This window comes from Mauremys reevesii, linkage group 6 (genome assembly GCF_016161935.1).
Source record: "Mauremys reevesii isolate NIE-2019 linkage group 6, ASM1616193v1, whole genome shotgun sequence".
Taxonomy (NCBI): Eukaryota; Metazoa; Chordata; order Testudines; family Geoemydidae; genus Mauremys; species Mauremys reevesii.
In genome coordinates this window covers 72,123-90,655 of record NC_052628.1, presented here as the reverse complement: position 1 = coordinate 90,655, position 18,533 = coordinate 72,123, and the positions used below count along the sequence as shown (strand labels likewise).

General features: G+C 44.0%; 1 protein-coding gene across 7 annotated transcripts in view; it reads left to right on the top strand.

Moving 5' to 3' along the window:
• ARHGEF39 (Rho guanine nucleotide exchange factor 39) overlaps positions 1-18,533 on the top strand; it is a 70,070-nt gene that overhangs the window by 8,208 nt on the left and 43,329 nt on the right. For 6 of the 7 annotated variants that reach the window (XM_039545061.1, XM_039545060.1, XM_039545063.1 and 3 more), the window contains 4 exons: positions 1,734-1,919; positions 8,127-8,221; positions 9,825-9,945; positions 17,320-17,438. In XM_039545061.1, coding sequence (XP_039400995.1) covers positions 1,734-1,919; positions 8,127-8,221; positions 9,825-9,945; positions 17,320-17,438 — 521 coding nt within the window. The remainder of the gene's footprint in view (positions 1-1,733; positions 1,920-8,126; positions 8,222-9,824; positions 9,946-17,319; positions 17,439-18,533) is intronic. The other variant, XM_039545066.1, reaches the window with a different exon arrangement.

The window sequence follows — 18,533 nt, the reverse complement described above, 5'->3', positions numbered from 1 at the left end:
CATATCCTTGGGGGACCACGTTACTTACCTCTCTCCATTGTGAAAACTGACCATTTATTCCTACCCTTTGTTTACTATATTTTATCTGGTGACTGATCCGTGAGGACCTTCCCTCTTATCCCATAAATGCTTACTTTCCTTAAGAGCCTTTGGAGTGGGACTTTGTTAAAGGCTTTTTGAAAGTCTGAGTATACTACATCAACTGGATCACCCTTATCCACACCCTCATAGAACCCCCTCATGGCATCCATATAGAATTCTGATAGATTGGTGAGACATAATTTTCCTTTACAAAAGCCACGTTGACTCTTCTGAATAAATTATGTTCATCTATGTGTCTGAAAATTCTCTTCTCTACTCTAGTTTCAACCAATTTGCTGGTACTGAAGTTAAATTTACAGGCCTGTAACTGCCAGGATCGCCTCTGAAGCCTTTTTTTAAAAATTGGGATTGCATTAGCTATTCAGTCATCTGGTACAGAGGTTGATTTAAGCAATAGGTTACATACCACAGTTAGAAGTTCTGCAATTTCATATTTGAGTTCCTTCAGAACTCTGAACACTATCTGGTCTTGGTAACTTAGATAATGTTTTCACCTCTCTAGCCAGAAGGCCGAGAATTAAATTTATCATTTAGTTGCAAAACCACCTCTATTGACACCTCACTCTGGGACAGTTGCTTATATTTGTCACATAAAAGGAACGGCTCAGTGTGGGAATCTCTCCCACATGCTCTCCAGTGAAGACTGACGTAAAGAATTCATTCATCTTCTCTGCAATGCCTTGGCTTTCTTGAGTGCTCCTTTAGCACCTTGATCATCCAGTGGCCCAACTGGTTGGAAGGCTTCCTACTTCTGATGGACTTAAAATTTTTTGCTGTTAGTTTGTGTGTCCTTATCTAGTTGCTCTTCTGATTCTTTCTTGGTCTGCCATCTTATACTTTTATACTTGATTCACTAGAATGTATTTTCCTCACTAGGATTTAATTTCTACTTTTAAAAGGATGCCTTTTTGCCTCTAACCACCCCTTTTACTCTGCTGTTTAACTATGGTGGGATTTTGTTGGTTCTCTTACTTTTTTTTTTTTATTTGGGGTATACGTTTAGTTTGAGCCTCTATTATGGTGTTTTAAAATAGTTTCCATGCAGTTTGCAGGCATTTCACTCTTGTGACTGTTCCTTTTCTTTTCCATTTAACTAGCGTCCTCATTTTAGTGTAGTTCCCCACTTAGAAGTTAAATGCTACTGTGGTGGGTTTCTTTGATATTTTTCCCCTCTACAAGGATGTTAAATGTAATTACCTTATGGTTGCTATGGAGCAATTTAGCTATAGTTGCCTTTTGGACCAGATCCTGTGTCCCCTTGTGGGTTCCAGGACAAACTATCCCAACAAGCTGTGTTTAAAATTTTTACCTCTGCATCCATTCATGAGGTGATGTACCCAGTCAATATGAGGATAGTTGAAATTCCCATTATTGCATTTTTTGCTTTTTGTAACCTCTTTTTTTTCTGCCTGTTTCACATTTTCAACACAGTTCTGCAGTTTGACATTGGGGGGTGTCACAGCCCACAAGTATAAATTCACACAAGAATTTCTCAAAGAATAACATTTACTGGTTAGTAACCTTTCTGTTTCCTTTCCCTACATAATAAAGGGTAAACGGTAGCAGTGCACAAAATCCCACTATCCAGGATGCACTTTTATCACAGGTCTTTATGGCTTTTATTACTTCAGGGAAAGAGATCAGCTGTCATCCCCAGCCTTGAATCAATCATAAGCATCATGCTACTGCAGCCTGTGGCTGCAGTAAACACTGTGGAAGAGCAGAGGGCCCGCTGGGAGAGGAAACGTAGCCGGACAGCCAAGGAACTGGTGGAAACGGAGCAGAAATACCTGGAGCAGCTGGACTTGGTTACCACAGTGAGTATCAGGGCTTCCTCATGATGTAGTGACACCCTGATGTGTGGGCGTCCAAGGGCTAGTAGGTTCCCTTTTGCCATCCCTCCTGTGAGGGGTTCCCCCCTGGGTGCCACCTGGAACTGGGGTATCACTGAGCCCTCTGACTCTCCAGCCTGGGCTCCCTCTCACACTGTGCTGCTGTGACAAGCTGCAGACACACTCCTGGTCCTACCACCAGCACCATACCACCAGCTATTAACACAGGTAGAGACAGACCCAGCTGCAATTTCATGCAGGCTTTCTGACCAGCCACTGCATGAATCAACAATACAGAGGCTACAGCCAAGATAACCCCCAGCTCCCCAGGCACGCATCCCCTTCTGGAGTATAAACTCTAAATTATACCATCTTGCACTGCACATGAAACTGTACAGCATAACCTCCTAGAGTTCGCCCCTCCCTCAATGTGGAGAGGAAATACGCCACCTCCTACCTCTTGAGCTAAGATTCCCAAGCACTTCATTCCAAACTTACTGGTTTAGATTAAAACATAAAATAAGTTTATTAACTACAAAATGTGATAGACCCAGGCCAGTTGGGTATAGCAGAAGGCAGATATACTGGCCACTGGATTAACAGTTTTCTGTTCCCTGACTGACCAGAGCAGGGGCTGCTCCAGGCTAATGAGAACACCTGACTCTAATTAAGCTGTAAAGAGTCAGGTGAGGCCATTCAGTTAATGTGACCACCTGACTCTAATTAAGGCCCTGCTGATACTATAAAAAGGGCTCACTCCAGTCAGGCAGGGGAGTGAGGGAGCCAGAGGAGAGGAAGTGCGGCTGAAGGGCTGGTTACTGAAGACACCCTAAAACATCGTTAAAGGAGCCCTAAGCTAAGGGTGAAGAAGGGAGAAGCAGGAGAGCTGTGGGGAAGTGGCCCAGGGAAATGTAGCAACTCTGGCAGTGAAAGGTTGGCTGCCAACAACTGCTACCATTAGGGTCCCTGGGCTGGAACCCGGAGTAGAGGGCGGGCCCGGGTTCCCCCCAACCCACCACTACAGGAACAGCTCCTGGAAGGGGAAGTCAGGTCCCTGTCAGGACAGGAGGCTGAACAGAGACTGTGGGAGTTCTCTCACCAACCTCCTTGCAGGCCTATGATGAAAAGGGCTCAGTAGACTGTAACCCTGGCCCTAGAGAGAGAAGGGCTACGTGGAGGGTCACAGTGAGCCACTGAGGCTAGCATAAAGCGCCTAGAAGCACAGGACCCACAGGAGCAAGGTCAGAGCTCTGCCACAAAAAGGATAGATTTTAAGTGATTATAAGTGACAGCAAACAGATCAAAGCAGATTACCTAGTAAATAAACAAAAACGCAAACTAAGCTTAACATACTAGAAGGCTAGGATTTGAATTAACAATCTCTTACCCTGACTGATGATACAAGCAGGCTTGCAGATTCTCAAGGCACAAGCTGCACTTGTTTTGCAATTTGGAATCCTCACCCCTGGTTCCAAGTCCTTTTCTTTTGGAGCTTATTATAGGTGTTCAGTTGTGTGGGAGTGAAGAACAACTGATGATGTCACTCCCTGCCTTATATAGCTTTAGCATATGGCCGGAACCTTTTGGGGAAAAACATTGGTATCCATGATGGAGTTCTGCGTCATGTGGCCTAGTCACATGCCCTTGCATACCTTGTTGAGTCATAGCAGCCATTATTTACAGGCTGCCTGGAGCATTCTCAGGAAAGCTCACCTAAGGCCTATTGTTCTTTCTAATGGCCTATTACCTAGAATAGGCCCTTCACAACCAGCTATCTAGACTGGAAGCATTTTGCCTAATGAGTGTCACCCAGGTGTGACTACATGTGAAATATAGACACATTGTCAATATTCATAACTTCAGATAGAAAAATGATACATTCATACAGATAGAATAATCATATTCAGCAAATCATAACTTTTCCAATGACATCTTACATGACCCATCTTGTACAAAATGCATCATAATTATGCCATAATCATATTGTAATAATGTTATTATGTTGAATATGGGGTGTAGAGTCATACCCCCATTCTTCTGTCTTGTTTGGGGGTCATACCGGTGGTCACACAGCAACATGCCTTTTTCATAGAGTAGGAGGCAAACTCTTGCTGTACGCTTTCTTTGGGACTGAGAAGTGTCTTTGCTTAATTTCCTGAAGCTTGTATGATTTCATTGTGGCTAGATTGATAGATTATAAAGCCAGAAAGGACCCTGATGATCTCTGATATCCTCTGTAACACAGGCCATAGGACTTCCCTGAACTAGGATCTGTTTAAACTAGAGCAGTTCTTTTAAAAAATAAATCTAGAAAATCAAATCTTGATTTATTTATTTATTTTATTTTAAATGTCGATGGTAGAGAGTCCACCACAATCCTTGGTAATTTGTTCCAATAGTTGGCTACATCCACTGCTAAAAATGTGCCCCTTACTCCCAGTCTGAATTTGTCTAGCTTCAACTTCCAGCCATTGTTTTACCTTTTGTCTACTAGATCGAAGAGTCTTCTATTACCAAATCTGTGTTCCCCATGTAGGTACTTATAGACTATGATCAAGCCTGTCATAGTGTGCCTGATCCATTTAGGAGGGAATGGGACCAGTCCCCTGTGGCTAAATAGCTACTTCTGTGAGTCCAGTTTAGCTATTTGAGTACACCTGGGGCTAATTAAATTGAAGTTATCAGTTCCAGCTGGGGAGGGCCAGGAGCACGTTCTGTAAAGAGGAAATAGGAAGAGAAGGGCTGGAAAAGACCCTCTCTGGGGTTAGAGAGGCAGAACTGTTTGGAGCAAAAGCTTAGGCAGGGGTAGCTGGAAAGGGTTCCCAGAATCTCCCAGAGGAGATAGAAGCCCACACAGGGTGAGTTGTAGCTGTTTGGGACGATGGTTTAAACGCAGGATAACAAGGACTGTTTAAGTACTTCATTTGTCAGGGGACACCAGGAAGGGAAGAATCTGGCATTCCTCCACTGGCAGCCAGAGCGCCAAAAGACTTAAGAAGTGTCTGGATGAACAGCCAGTGATAAGATGTCAGCTGAGATCATTTGAAGTTGTACCTTTTTGAGTTTTTGTTAAGATTATGCCTTGGGGTGGGACTAGAACTCTATAAACCAGTGTTTCTCAACCTTTTTGTGCTGGCGATCCCCTTTGGACTTAAAAATAAATGAATTGTGAACATAAGAACATAACATAAGAAAGGCCGTACCGGGTCAGACCAAAGGTCCATCTAGCCCAGTATCTGTCTACCGACAGTGGCCAATGCCAGGTGCCCCAGAGGGAGTGAACCTAACAGGCAATGATCAAGTGATCTCTCTCCTGCCATCCATCTCCATCCTCTGACGGACAGAGGCTAGGGACACCATTCTTACCCATCCTGGCGTACAGATGGAATCTATGTTGGGCTGACACGCCTATAATTGCCTAGGTCAAGATGTGGTCTCCTCATCTCAAAAAAGATATACTGGCATTTAGAAAAGGTTCAGAGAAGGGCAACTAAAATGATTAGGGGTTTGGAGAGGGTCCCATATGAGGAGAGATTAAAGAGGCTAGGACTTTTCAGCTTGGAAAAGAGGAGACTGGGGGGGGGATGTGATAGAGGTATATAAAATCATGTAGTGTGGAGAAAGTGAATAAGGAAAAGTTATTTATTTGTTCCTATAAGAACTAGGGGCTACCAAATGAAATTAATGGGCAGCAGGTTTAAAACAAATAAAATGAAGTTCTTCACACAAAAAGGAGTACTTGTGGCATCTTAGAGACTAACACATTTATTTGAGCATAAGCTTTCGTGGGCTTAAACACACTTCATTGGATGCATAGAATGGAACACACAGAAAGAAGATATTTATACATACAGAGAACATGAAAAGGTGGGAGTAGCCATCCCAACTGTAAGAGGTCAATCAGTTGAGATGAGCTATCATCAGCAGGAGAGAGAAAAAAACCTTTGAAGTGATGATCGAGATGACCCATAGAAGGTGTGAGGATATTTTAACATGGGGAAGTAGATTCAATTAGTGTAATGACCCAACCATTCCCAGTCTCTATTCAAACCTAAGTTAATTGTATCTAATTTGCATATTAATTCAAGTTCAGCAGTCTCTCTTCTCTTCTTCACACAGTGCACAGTCAACCTGTGGAAATCCTTGCCTGAGGAGGTTGTGAAGGCTAGGACTATAACAGGGTTTAAAAGAGAGCTAGATGAATTTATGGAGGTTAAGTCCATTAATGGCTATTAGCCAGGATGGGTAAGGAATGGTGTCCCTAGCCTCTGTCAGAGGGTGGAGATGGGTGGCAGGAGAGAGATCACTTGATCATTACCTGCTAGATTCACTCCCTCTGGGGCACCTGGCATTGGTCACTTTTGGTAGACAGGATATTGCGCTGGATCGACCTTTGGTCTGACCCAGTATGGCCATTCTAATGTGCACCGTACTACATTTAGGAAGAAATAATCAATTGCACAAATACAAAATGGGAAATCACTACATAGGAAGCAGTAGTACAAAAAGGATCTGGGGTCATAGTGAATCACAAATTAAATATGAGTCAACAATGTAATACTGTTGCCAAAAAAAGTAAATGTCATCCTGAGATATAGTAGCAGGAATGTTGTGAGTAAGACATGAGAAGTAATTCTCCCACTCAACTCAGCACTGATAAGATCTTAACTGGGAGTACTGTGTCCAGTTCTGGGCAGCATACTTCAGGAAAGATGTGTACAGATTGGAGAAAGTCCAGAGGAGAGCAACAAAGGTCTAGAAAATATCACTGATGAGGAAAGATTGAAAAAAAAAATGGGTTTGTTTAGAATGGAGAAGAGAAGACTAAAGGGGAACATATAACAGTCTTTAAGTACATGAAAGGCTGTTATAAAATGGAGCTTAATAAAATTGTTCTCCTTATCCATTGAGGACAGGACAAAAAATAATGGGCGTAACTTGCAATAAGGGAGATTAGGTTAGATAGTAAGAAAAACTTCCTAACTGTAAGGGTAGTTAAGTAGTGGAACAAATTAGCTAGTGTAGTCATTAAAGGTTTTTAAGAACAGATTAAACAAATACCGTTTGGACAGTCTAGATAATCTGGCTTCAGTGCAGGGGACTGGAGTAAATGACCCATCGAGATCCCTTCTAGTCCTATGTGTCTATGATTTTATGATTGCCTTACCTTTATCAGCCAAACTTAAACCAGGGTCCCTAAATCCAGTATTAATTATATTCCTTTAATTCTTTATCAATCGAATCCTGTATCACCCATTGCTTTTCTTTTCCTGGAATCTATGTTGGGCTGACACGCCTATAATTGCCTAGGTCATCCCTTTACCCTTTTTTAAATTGGTACATTAGCTTTCTGCCAGCCCTCTGTAACTTCCCTAGTATTCTAAGACTTATAGAAAATTGACATTAATTGGCCATATAGCTCCTACACCAGTTCTTTTGGGACTCTTTGATGCAAATTATCTGGACCTGCTGATTTTAAAAATATCTTACTTTAGTAGCTGTTACTGTTTAACATCCTCTTGACTTACTGTTGAACTAGAAAGATGATGATGAGACTATATTATCTGGCTTTTTTCCAAATAAAAAAACAGGAGAACTTATTGAACACTTTCTTTTCTGCATTATTATTGAAAATTCTACCACTTAGGAACAAAAACAATCCTAACCTACTTAAACCAAAAAACCCTCCAGCTGTTTGCAGTCTCCCTCTGTTCATGGCTCTGAGACCTGTGACTTCAAATAAATTTGTGCTGGCCAGGGTCCTCCAGTGCAGTGGCACGGTTGCTGGTATGAGGGGGTTGGCCCAGAAAGTTTGATGGTCCAGTGAGGAATAAACTAAGTTTATAAGGAAGGTGATAATATTCTCATTTGTTGCTGTGAAACAAAATAAGAGACTATAAAGCCCTAAGTATTGCTGACCTTTTCCTGAGGGTAGTGGTGGGGCTGCCTTGGGCGCTCATCACTTGTGTACGGTGATGGGGAAAGACAGTCATTGAGGAATAGCCTTGCCTTCTTGATGCCAGTAGAGTAGGAGCTGTCTTATGCTTGCTCTCACTGCTGTTGAGGGCGGGGGGTAGGAGGAAGGAGAGAGTGAGTGTCTGCAGTTTCTTGGTGTTGCTGCAGGCTGAGTGTAGCTGCTTCCCTGTGTAGACCGTGGGGTATAACCCTTCTGTGTACTTCTTTCCTGGTTAGTATTTTCTGACAATTCTGAAGGCCAAAGGGACACTGCAGCCAGCTGTGCGGGAAGGCATCTTCGGGCTCCTGGAATCCATACATTGCACCAGCCAGTAAGTGACCGGCTTGAGGGAGTACCACACATGGGTGGGAGAGTGGGTGTGTGGGAGATAACAACTAACCTTGGTGGGGCTTGGAGATATGCCCAGGGAGCTGCTGACCTGTGCACATCTATCCAGATAGCCAGAATGTCCATAGCTATGAGAAATATTTGGTTATTTTAAACACCTTGATCACCTTGATCGATCGGTTCTTCAGCCCTCATATAGATTGTGCCGATCACAACACGTCTTCCATTCTTCTCATATCCTGGCCTTCCTTCTCCATGTGCGGCCATGTCTTTTCACGATAAAATCTTCCTATCTCTTTGGAGGTCGGCCGAGTGGTTGTTTCAGTTCCTGTGGGTACCACTCGGCAACAGGGTGCAGTCCATTGATTGTCAGGCTACGTCTACACTACCCGCCGTATCGACGGGTAGCGATTGATTTTTCAGGGATCGATATATCGCGTCTCATCTAGACGCGATATATCGATCCCCGAACGCGCTTCTATCGATTCCGGAACTCCACTGGCGTCGTCGACATGGAGAGCCCGGACATCGATCTGAGGACAGGTAAGTTATCGATATAAGATACCCGACTTCAGCTACGTTATTCACGTAGCTGAAGTTGCGTATCTTATATCGATTTTTCCCCTTAGTGTAGACCAGCCCTCAGTGAGCCTCGCTATATGCCCAGCCCATCGCATTTTACTATGCCTGCTCTCAATGACATCCCGCACTCCACTTTGCTGTCTGATCACTTCATTTGGGACTCGGTCGTTGATTTTAAGCAACAGTCTGTTAAGGGGAGGGCCTTTATAGGCCTCCATTTCCATACTACACAGATGGCCTATTTGGAAGGGAGATATGCTGGTATTGAGAGACATAATTCTTTGTCCATCTCAGTCTAGCCAGGTTGAAAACTAATCATGCTGTTTATTGTCTTGTAACCTGTACTGCCACCTGAGAAATATATAGTTTGTCTCCATTCCTGGCCCAGATGCTTTTTACCACATCAGCTCAGAAATTAGAATATTTGCTATGTCCTGAAAATGTTTATTTGGGCTGTTCCCCTATTTACCTGATCTGCCATAAAAATAAGAAAAAAAGTGAGTGAAAGAGAGGCTACTTTTGATCTCAGTGAAATAATGTACTCAAACTTTTTTTTTCTTATTTTCTTATATCAGTTTATGGGTGGTGATTTTACAGGTGTAACTAATTTTAGAGAAGGGCTAATTTTGTATTTTAATTTGTGTGTTTAAAATTTGTTTTTTGGAGTTGTTGATTCTAATTTTTTTTTAATATTAGCCATAAGCTATTGTGCATATAAGGTACTATATTATTAAACTAAACTATTCATATGCCTACCCACATGCTGATCACTTGCTGGGTAGAGTTTTCTTTTAACCCTAGAAAGTGAGCTTTCCAATGTTTTAGAGAATATTCTGTTTAGTTCCCACTAGATCCCTTGAATATGTATCCTGGATTTAATTTCTGGGTGTGAGAGGGGTGACTGACCCCAAAATGATGGATAGAACAAGGCTTGAAGTAGAGGGAGCCAAGGCAATTTTGGTTATCATGTAGCCCTCTCAGTGAGCTGCTGTCCTTGCACACAGGATTCTGCTGCTTCACTTGGAGAGAGGGCACTTGGGGCTAGGATTGGAGGGTTTCTGTCAGAAGCTGGAGCTCTATGGCCACTATGCTGAAAACTTGGAGCAAGCTAAGAAAACCCTGCAGGTGAGTGCCCCCTCTGCCCTTCTTCTTGTGTCATTCCACTCTTCTGACATAGCTATATCCCCTCTTTGATTCCAGAGATAGCAGTGAGGGACCAATTGTTTCCTGTTCCAAACTGTTGCCCCCCCTATCCCCCCACCCCAGCCCATGATGAAATATTCAGTACTTATTTAGCACTTCACGCTTCCAAAACTAGAGATTTAAATAAAGGGGGATCATGAAGGGAGTACAGCTTTTCCTCTTCTAAAATCAAGAGTTTCCCTTCTGGTTTGGGGGAATTTGGCTCCTGCTCCTTCTCTGGTAGGCTCAGTGCAAACTCACCAGGCAAGGGAATTTGAAAAGGGATCATTAGGAAGGAGGAGCTGGTGTTTGGCTGGAGAATTACCAGAGCTCCTAGCCTTTCCCATTACTGGGTAAAGCACCAAGAGAACCATGACAGGGAGACTCCCAGGTAGGATATCTTTCCTTTGCCACCTCCTCAAATCTACCTTCTCCTATAGGAGAGGGGGAAAAGACCTCCCTTCCATTCTTGCCAGGTCCCGCTCAAAACACGTAATATGTCTTTTAAATGACTTGTATTCTAGAGTTAGGAAAATTGCGTGAAGGATAAAAGTCTTCCTCAGAAGGACCCCGTTGTCCCTCTGAATTATTAAAATTTTAATATCAGTGCAGATTTCCCAACTCCCAGAGACATTGCGGTGGAAAGCACTAAGGATGTGCTTTTGCCCACCTCTGGGTGCATGCATACATGCACTCTGTTGGCCTCCTTGGAGGATAGGAATATCTCTCAGATACACTTGTCTTTAGTCTTGTCACCATAAGATGATGCAAGGCTGCATCTCCACATCATATTAAGCTGGTGATAAGTGCCACCAAAATTAATGAGTTCTTCATTCCTATATCTACTTTAGACACACTTTTAAAAGTGTTTATAAGAACTAGTTTATCTTTCTCATGTACACACATACATTTATGAGGTGGGTCTGTACAGTTATCCTCTCTGAAACTGGGAAATGGTGGCTTGGAGAGGGAGAAGTGGCTTGCTGAATGTCATAAAATCAGTTGGTGTCAGATGGGTTTAGATAGGACTTGGGAGTTCTGGTGGTTCTTCAGGTATGTGTCAGTCTGGATCCTACTATAGGTGTACATGTGTCTCATGCACAGGACTGGATATTTTTGACTAGCAGTGTCCATCAGGGTGGTGGATGTTCCCAGTGACTCTTCGTGCTCTTACAGGGCATAAAAGGGGGTGCTGGACCCTTACTGAATAGAGGAGGCAACCTAGTGACACACAATGTGGAAAAAGCTGAAGCACTAAATGCTTTTTTTTGCCTTGGTCGTCACAGACAAGGTCAGCTCCCAGACTGCTGCACTGGGCAGTACAGTATGGGAAGGAGGTGAGCAGCTGTCAGTCGTGAAAGAACAGGTTAAGGACTATTTAGAAAAGCTGGACATGCACAAGTCCATGGGGCTGGATCTAATGCATCCGAGGGTGCTAAGGGAGTTGGCTGATATGATTGCAGAGTCATTAGCCGTTATCTTTGAAAACTCGTGACAATTGTGGGGAGGTCCTGGACGATTGGAAAAAGGCAAATATATAGTGCCCATGTTTAAAAAAGGAAAGAAGGAGAATCTGTGGAACAGACCGATCAGCCTCACCTCAGTCCCTGGAAAAAATCAAGGAGCAGGTCCTCAAATAATCCATTTTGAAGCACTTGGAGGAGAGGAAGGTGATCAGGAACAGTCAACATGGATTCACCAAGGGCAAGTCATGCCTAGCCAACCTGATTGCCTTCTATGATGAGGTAACTGGCTCTGTGCATATGGGGAAAACATGGACATGATGTACCTTGACTTTAGCAAAGCTTTTGATATGGTCTCCCACAGTATTCTTGCCAGCAAGTTAAAAAAGTATGGATTGGATGAATGGACTATAAGGTGGATTGAAAGCTACGTCGTCAGGCTCAATGGGTAGTGATCAATGACTCAGTGTCTAGTTGGCAGCTGGAATCAAGTGGAGTGCCCCAGGGGTCTGTCCTAGGGCCAGTTTTGTTCAGCATCTTCATTAATGATCTAGATGATGGGATGGATTGCACCCTCAGCAAGTTAGCAAATGACACTAAGCTGTGGGAGAGGTAGATGAGCTGGAGGGTAGGGAATAGGGTCCAGAATGACCTAGACAAATTGGAGGATTAGGCCAAAATAAATCTGATGAGGTTCAACAGGGACAAGTGAAGAGTCTTGTACTTAGGATGGAAGAATCCCATGCACTACTGCAGGCTGGGGACTGACTAGCTAAGCAGCAATTCTCCAGAAAAAGACCTGGGGATTACAGTGGATGAGAAGCTGGATATGAGTCAGCAGTGTGCCCTTGTTGCGAAGAAGTCTAACGGCATATTTGGGCTGCATTAGTAGGAGCATTGCCAGTAGATCAAGTGAAGTGATTATTCCCCTGTATTTGGCACTGGTGAGGCCACATCTGGAGTATCGCGTCCAGTTTTGGGCCCCCCACTACAGAAAGGATGTGGATAAATTGGAGAGAGTCCAACGGAGGATAACAAAAATGATTAGGAGGCTGGGGCACATGACTTACGAGGAGAGGCTGAGGGAACTGGGCTTATTTAGTCTGCAGAAGAGAAGAGTGAGGGGGGATTTGATAGCAGACTTCAACTACCTGAAGAGGGGTTCCAAAGAGGATGGAGCTAGGCTGTGCTCAGTGGTGGCAGATGACAGAACAAGAAGCAGTGGTCTCAAGTTGCAGTGAGAGAGGTCTAGGTTGGATATTAGGAAACACTATTTCACTAGGAGGGTGGTGAAGCACTGGAATGGGTTAGCTAGGGAGGTGGTGGAATCTCCATCCTTAGAGTTTCTAAGGCCGGGCTTGACAAAGCCCTGGCTGGGATGATTTAGTTGGTGTTGGTCCTGCTTTGAGCAGGGGGTTGCACTGGATGACCTCTTGAGGTCTCTTCCAACCCTAATCTTCTTTGATTCTATGATCCTCTCTCAGTTCCTTCTTTCCACTGTGGCAGCAAGATGGAATCCAGCTGGTGTCTCACCCACTACACCTTAGCTCGGGCTTGAACACCTCGAAATCTTCTGAGTATCCTCAGAACAACCTATCACCATAATCTGTTCTATTACTTGTTTGAATCAAATGTTGCTGCTCAGACCACCCTGTACATTCCCTGCTTCCCCTCCACCCACCCACCCACCCACACACTCCCCTGTACAAGGAACTAAAAATGTGGGACTCTTAAACGCAGACGTTTTTAGCCTTGCCCATCCTCTGGACTAATTCCTCTAAATGATAGGCACAGCAAGTGTGTGTTATGCTTAGGAGAATCCCATATCCTAAGCAAGTGCTTGGTCTGCCTATCTTTCTCTGCAAGGACTGTCAAGTCCTAAGATACACCTCCTGGATCAGATAGAGCCAGGTTTTTCTGGAGCAAAGGCCCTTCTAATGCTCAAGCCCACGTTGTCCAGCAATCACTCAAGGAGGCAGGGAACTCTGAAGACCTCCTCAGAGAAAAATGATGCTGAGACAAGACCTGGTGCCGGCATTGACATTGGTACTGGCATTTCCTCTAGTACTGAAACCACTAACAGTCTCAACACTAAAGTCGATACCTCAGAAGTCAGAGTGCAACAATCGGTTTCTCTGAGCACTGGAGTAAGAGCTTGAGAAGGAGGTTGGTGTTCTCTCAGAGGCACAAGAAAATGTTAGGGAAACAAGTTGGCCAGGTCCTGCATGATGTTGAGGACTGTCAAGAAGGAGCAGACTGTGATGCAGCAGGCTCCGCTGGGTCCAGTACCAGCAGTGTCCCTGCCAATGTCAACTCTGGCTCTGGCAGAACAGACTTAGAATGCACAAATACTGACACAGTTCTTAGTACTGACAGCACTCTACCAACAGCATTGCCTATGGAGGAGGTGTACCATTCCTCTCCATCCCCAGAGCACACTTTTTTCTTGTTTCCCCTCCAGTGTTCCCTTTAATTTTTTGCATCCATGTGCAGAATTAATTTTGTTGTGTGTACCAATATGAAGGTGATGCGTGATGCATGGGGCTTAGAGGGAACTTAGCTCCCCTCTAAGTTCCATGAGGGCTGCCACTGAGAAACCCGAGGACTTCTACAGAGCTCAACCACTGATCCAGCCAGCAACCCATTGGCCACTGATACACATACAGGATGCCACCATGGCTCTATTGGGGCTTACCTTCACAAGCCTCAAGGAGCTGGTGCCTGCCATCATGGAGGAGGAGAAGATCCACTTACTCAAGAGGCTTTCCTAGCAAGATCTCTCACTGGAGCACCAAAAGGAGCAAGATTCAGAAGTGTGCCAATATCCTTTGTCACTTCCTAAGGATCTTTCTTCATCTTTGCTGGATGAGACGGTAGACCTGACCCTGGATGATTTCAAGGCTTTTCAGGAGTTCCTTGCACAGATTTATGACACCTTGGCGAAAGAGACTGCAGTCATCTCTGAAAAATCCCACAAGTTATTTGACATTTTCTGTTGGCCCTGCCCACCCTTCCCGTAAATGAAGGGCTCCTAGATCCAGCGAGAACTCTGTGGTAGACACCAGTCATTATAACACCTACATCAAAACTAATTGAGAAATGGTACCTACAAGTTATCCCCTGGAGGTTTGAGTACTCTTATACCCATGCCAACCCTGGCCCCTAGTTGTCTTGCCTGTTCAAGAGAAGTCAAGTTCTATCAAGAGCATACCAAAACACAAATATCCCAAACATTTAGGTCTTTTTGTAAGAGAACTGTACTCATTGGCTTTACTTCAGTTGAGGGTGGCCAACTACCAGGCCTTACTGGGCAAATATGATTTGACTAGGGACAGCATGACACCCTTTGTGGCTAAGCTTGCTCATGAGAGCAGAGAGGAGCTAAAACACATAACACAGGAAGGGCAACTGCTGGCCAAAATGGTCTTGCAGACAACAATGGATGCCTCGGATATCATGGCCGCGTCCACAACCACTGCAGTGACCATGCAGAGAGAATTGTGGCTTCGGGTATCCCCCAAGAGGTACAAGCCACAAACGAGAACGTGCCCTTTGAGAGCTTTATTATTGCACAAGAGGATGGATTGATCTACCTACACTCACTTGAAATTGTCTAAAGCAATTTTGCACTCCTTGGGAATCCTCACCCCTCCATTCTAGTGAAAGGTGTCCCATTTGTTATAATAATTGAGGCCTAGCAGGCCTACATTAATTGTTAGCCTAACCAATGAAAAATAGGTAAAGGTTTATGAGTTGTTATAATGATCTGTTGTATAAAACTCTTTAAGAAAAGATATGAGAGGGAGACAGACTGAATTAATTTAAACGAAGAGTCTACTGATAATGCTCAAGTATTGTGTTAAGAGTATGACTGGTGTAAAAGAAGAGCAGAAATCAATTAACTACAATTGGTGTGTTGGAAATATGGCCTAATTAGTTGTAAGAATAATGAGGATGACTTATTCTACTCATTGTCTTTTGCGGGTCTTTAAAAAAACTTTTTGGAGAGAGGAGAGAAAAGAACGTTTTACCATCATCATGGCTGTGGCAGAAGGATTGTTGCTATGACACCAGACCTTAAGGGTCAAGTATCACCACTGAAGTATCATCGCTGTACCAGTGAGGATCCCAACGTAATATGTTTGAGATCCTGCTCTGTCTTCCCCTCCCTTTTGTGATCCTTTCTGCCTTCTGTCTCTTGCTCTAGGCTTTCCACCTGGTCCTGAAATCAGCTGCGCTGCAGGGTATCAGCGTGGTGATAACATAGAAATGTAGGACTGGAAGAGACTGCAACAGGTCATCTATCCAGTCCCCTGCACTGAGGCAGGACAAAATATTATCTACACCATACCTGACAGATTAGACAATGACAAAGATTCCACAACCTTCCTAGGTAATTTGTTCTAGTGCTTAACTATCCTTACATTTAGAAAGTTTTTCCTAATTTCTAACCTAAATATCCTTTGCTCCAATTTAAGCCCATTACTTCTTGTCCTGTCCTCAGTGGTTAAGGAGAACAATTTTATCATGCTCTTCTTTACAACAGCCTTTCATGTACTTGACTACTATAATCATTTCCCCCTGAGTCTTCTCTTCTCCAAACTAAATAAACCCATTTTTTTTCAATCTTTCCTTATCAGTCATATTTTCTAGACCTTTGTTGCTCTCCTCTAGACTTTCTCCAATTTATCCACATCTTTCCTGAAGTGTAGTGCCCAGAACTGGACACAGTACTCCCGATTGAGACCTTATCAGCACACAATGATATACACCTTTTTTGTGGGGGCAATATTTTTACATTGTTGACTCGTATTTAGTTTGTGATCCACTATAATACCAAATCCTTTTCTGCAGTACTCCTTCCTAGGTAGTTACTTCCCATTTTGTATTTGTGCAGTTGATTATTCCTTCCTAAATGTAGTACTGTGCACTTTTTCTTAGAACGTATGAATGGCCATATTGAGTCAGACCAAAGGTCCATTTAGTCCAGTATCCTGTCTTCCAACAGTGGCCAATGCCAGGTGCCCTAGAGGGAATGAACAGAACAGGTAATCAAGTGATCCATCCCATCGCCCATTCCCAGCTTCTGGCAAACAGAGGCTAGGGACACCATTCCGCCCATCCTGGCTAATAGCCACTGACGGACCTATCATCCAGTCTTGGCCTTCATAACATCCTCTGGCAAAGAGTTTCACAGGTTGACTGTGAGTTGTATGAAGAAATACTTCATTTTATTTGTTTAAACCTGCTGCCTATTAATTTCATTTGGTGACCCCTGGTTTTTGTGTTTTGAGAACGAGTAAATAACACTTCCTTATCTACTTTCTTTACACCAGTCATGTTTTTAAAGGCCTTTATCATATCCCGACTTAATCCGTATTAAATTTTATCTTGTTTATTTCAGACCATTTCTCCAGTTTGTCTAGAGCATTTTGAATTCTAATCCTGTCCTCCAAAGTGCTTGCAAACCCCCTCCACAAATTTAGTATCATCCACAAGCTTTATAAGTATATTCTCTATCCCATTAGCTAACTCATTTATGACGATATTGAATAGACCCAAACTCAGGACAGATCACTCAGTAATCCAGGCGTTGGATTGCAAGGGAGGGGGTCATGGGAACCCTACCCTTTCTTTCTTCATATGGGAGGGAGTATAAGGGGGCCTGTGCCATCCCAATGGACACTGCTAGGCACAACAAATTGTCTCACATGCGTAAGGTCCATGAACACCTGTAATGTAATCTGTGGCTCCCAACAGCTTGAAGAACCCAGTTACTGTAGGGTAAGTAAATGTTCTTTTCTAGGGCTCCTGCTCAAACTACTATGTTTCATCTTTGCTTGGTCACACACAGGAGCAAGTGAAGAAGAATAAGGCATTTTGCCGGTTTAAGAAGCTTCAAGAGTCTCGACCTGAGTTCCTGGGATGGCAGTTGGAGGATCTGCTCCCTCTGCCACTGCAGAGGCTCCATCAGTAAGGAAGCAGCCTTGAGCCTTCAGATGTCATTTTAGCACCAAGATTAGCACTAGGTGCTAGGAATCAGAGGTGAAGAGAGGGGACCCAATGGAACTGTAGTCTGTTGCTGGTGGACAGAGGTAGAGTGGCAGTAGTGACCCCAGGTCAGAACATTCCATTGCAATCCACACAGATTCCCAGGTGTGTGTGTGGTGGGGATACAGGGAGGTAGGCAGCTGTCTGAGGTCTCTCCAGATTTTGGAAAGACATTCAGTGGCATAAGCTCTTGCCCCCTGAGCAATTCTCAGATTGTGGTGGTGCCTTGTCACAGGGTCTCCCATATGGGATACTGCAGGACTCCTTCACTGGGTATGCCAAATTTCGAGGGGAGATAGTTGGATTACTGGTTGCTGTGACTGCTGGCTCTAATGTCATTTAATCCAGATTTGAGTGGGTAGGGTCTCTGTCTTCCCAGCATCTGACTGAGACTTGGCAGCTGGACAAGAAAAAATTGGCTGAAGTTGGTTCACACCAAGTTGGTTCACACTGGCAGAAGTGGTGCCGTTTTATAGGTTCTGTGTGTGCCCACTCTTTATATGGGTTGCTGTCTCCGGGACATTCTGTATCTCCGTTTTTGCACCTGCATGGTTTTAGGAGGCGATGGAGGCACGGGAGAGCCATAGAACCTTCTGTGGTTGATCAGAGGCTGTACCCTTTCCTCTTATTTGATATCTGCCACAGTAATCCAGGTCTATTCTGCTTAGGGCTTTCCTTTAAGAGCAGCCATCCTGATGTGCAGGAAGAAGGTTGTTTGCATGTGGCGGTTTGGAGGCTAATTTAGCTTGGGGGAGCCATGGGGAGGTCCAGATGTAGGGTCTTTGCTGAGACTCCAGTTTGAGTAGTACATTTATAGTTCCTTTGATGCTGATAAGTAAACAAAACATCTGATGGAGAGGGCATTTCACTTGTCCAGGGCATCCCTCAGTCAGGGAGAGGGACTCCATAACACTTTAGTCTCCTGGACCATGGTGGTGGCTGTAGACATGAGCTGTAGGAACATAGGAATTGACAGTCTGGGTCAGATCTGAGGTCCATCTACTCCAGTAACTTGTT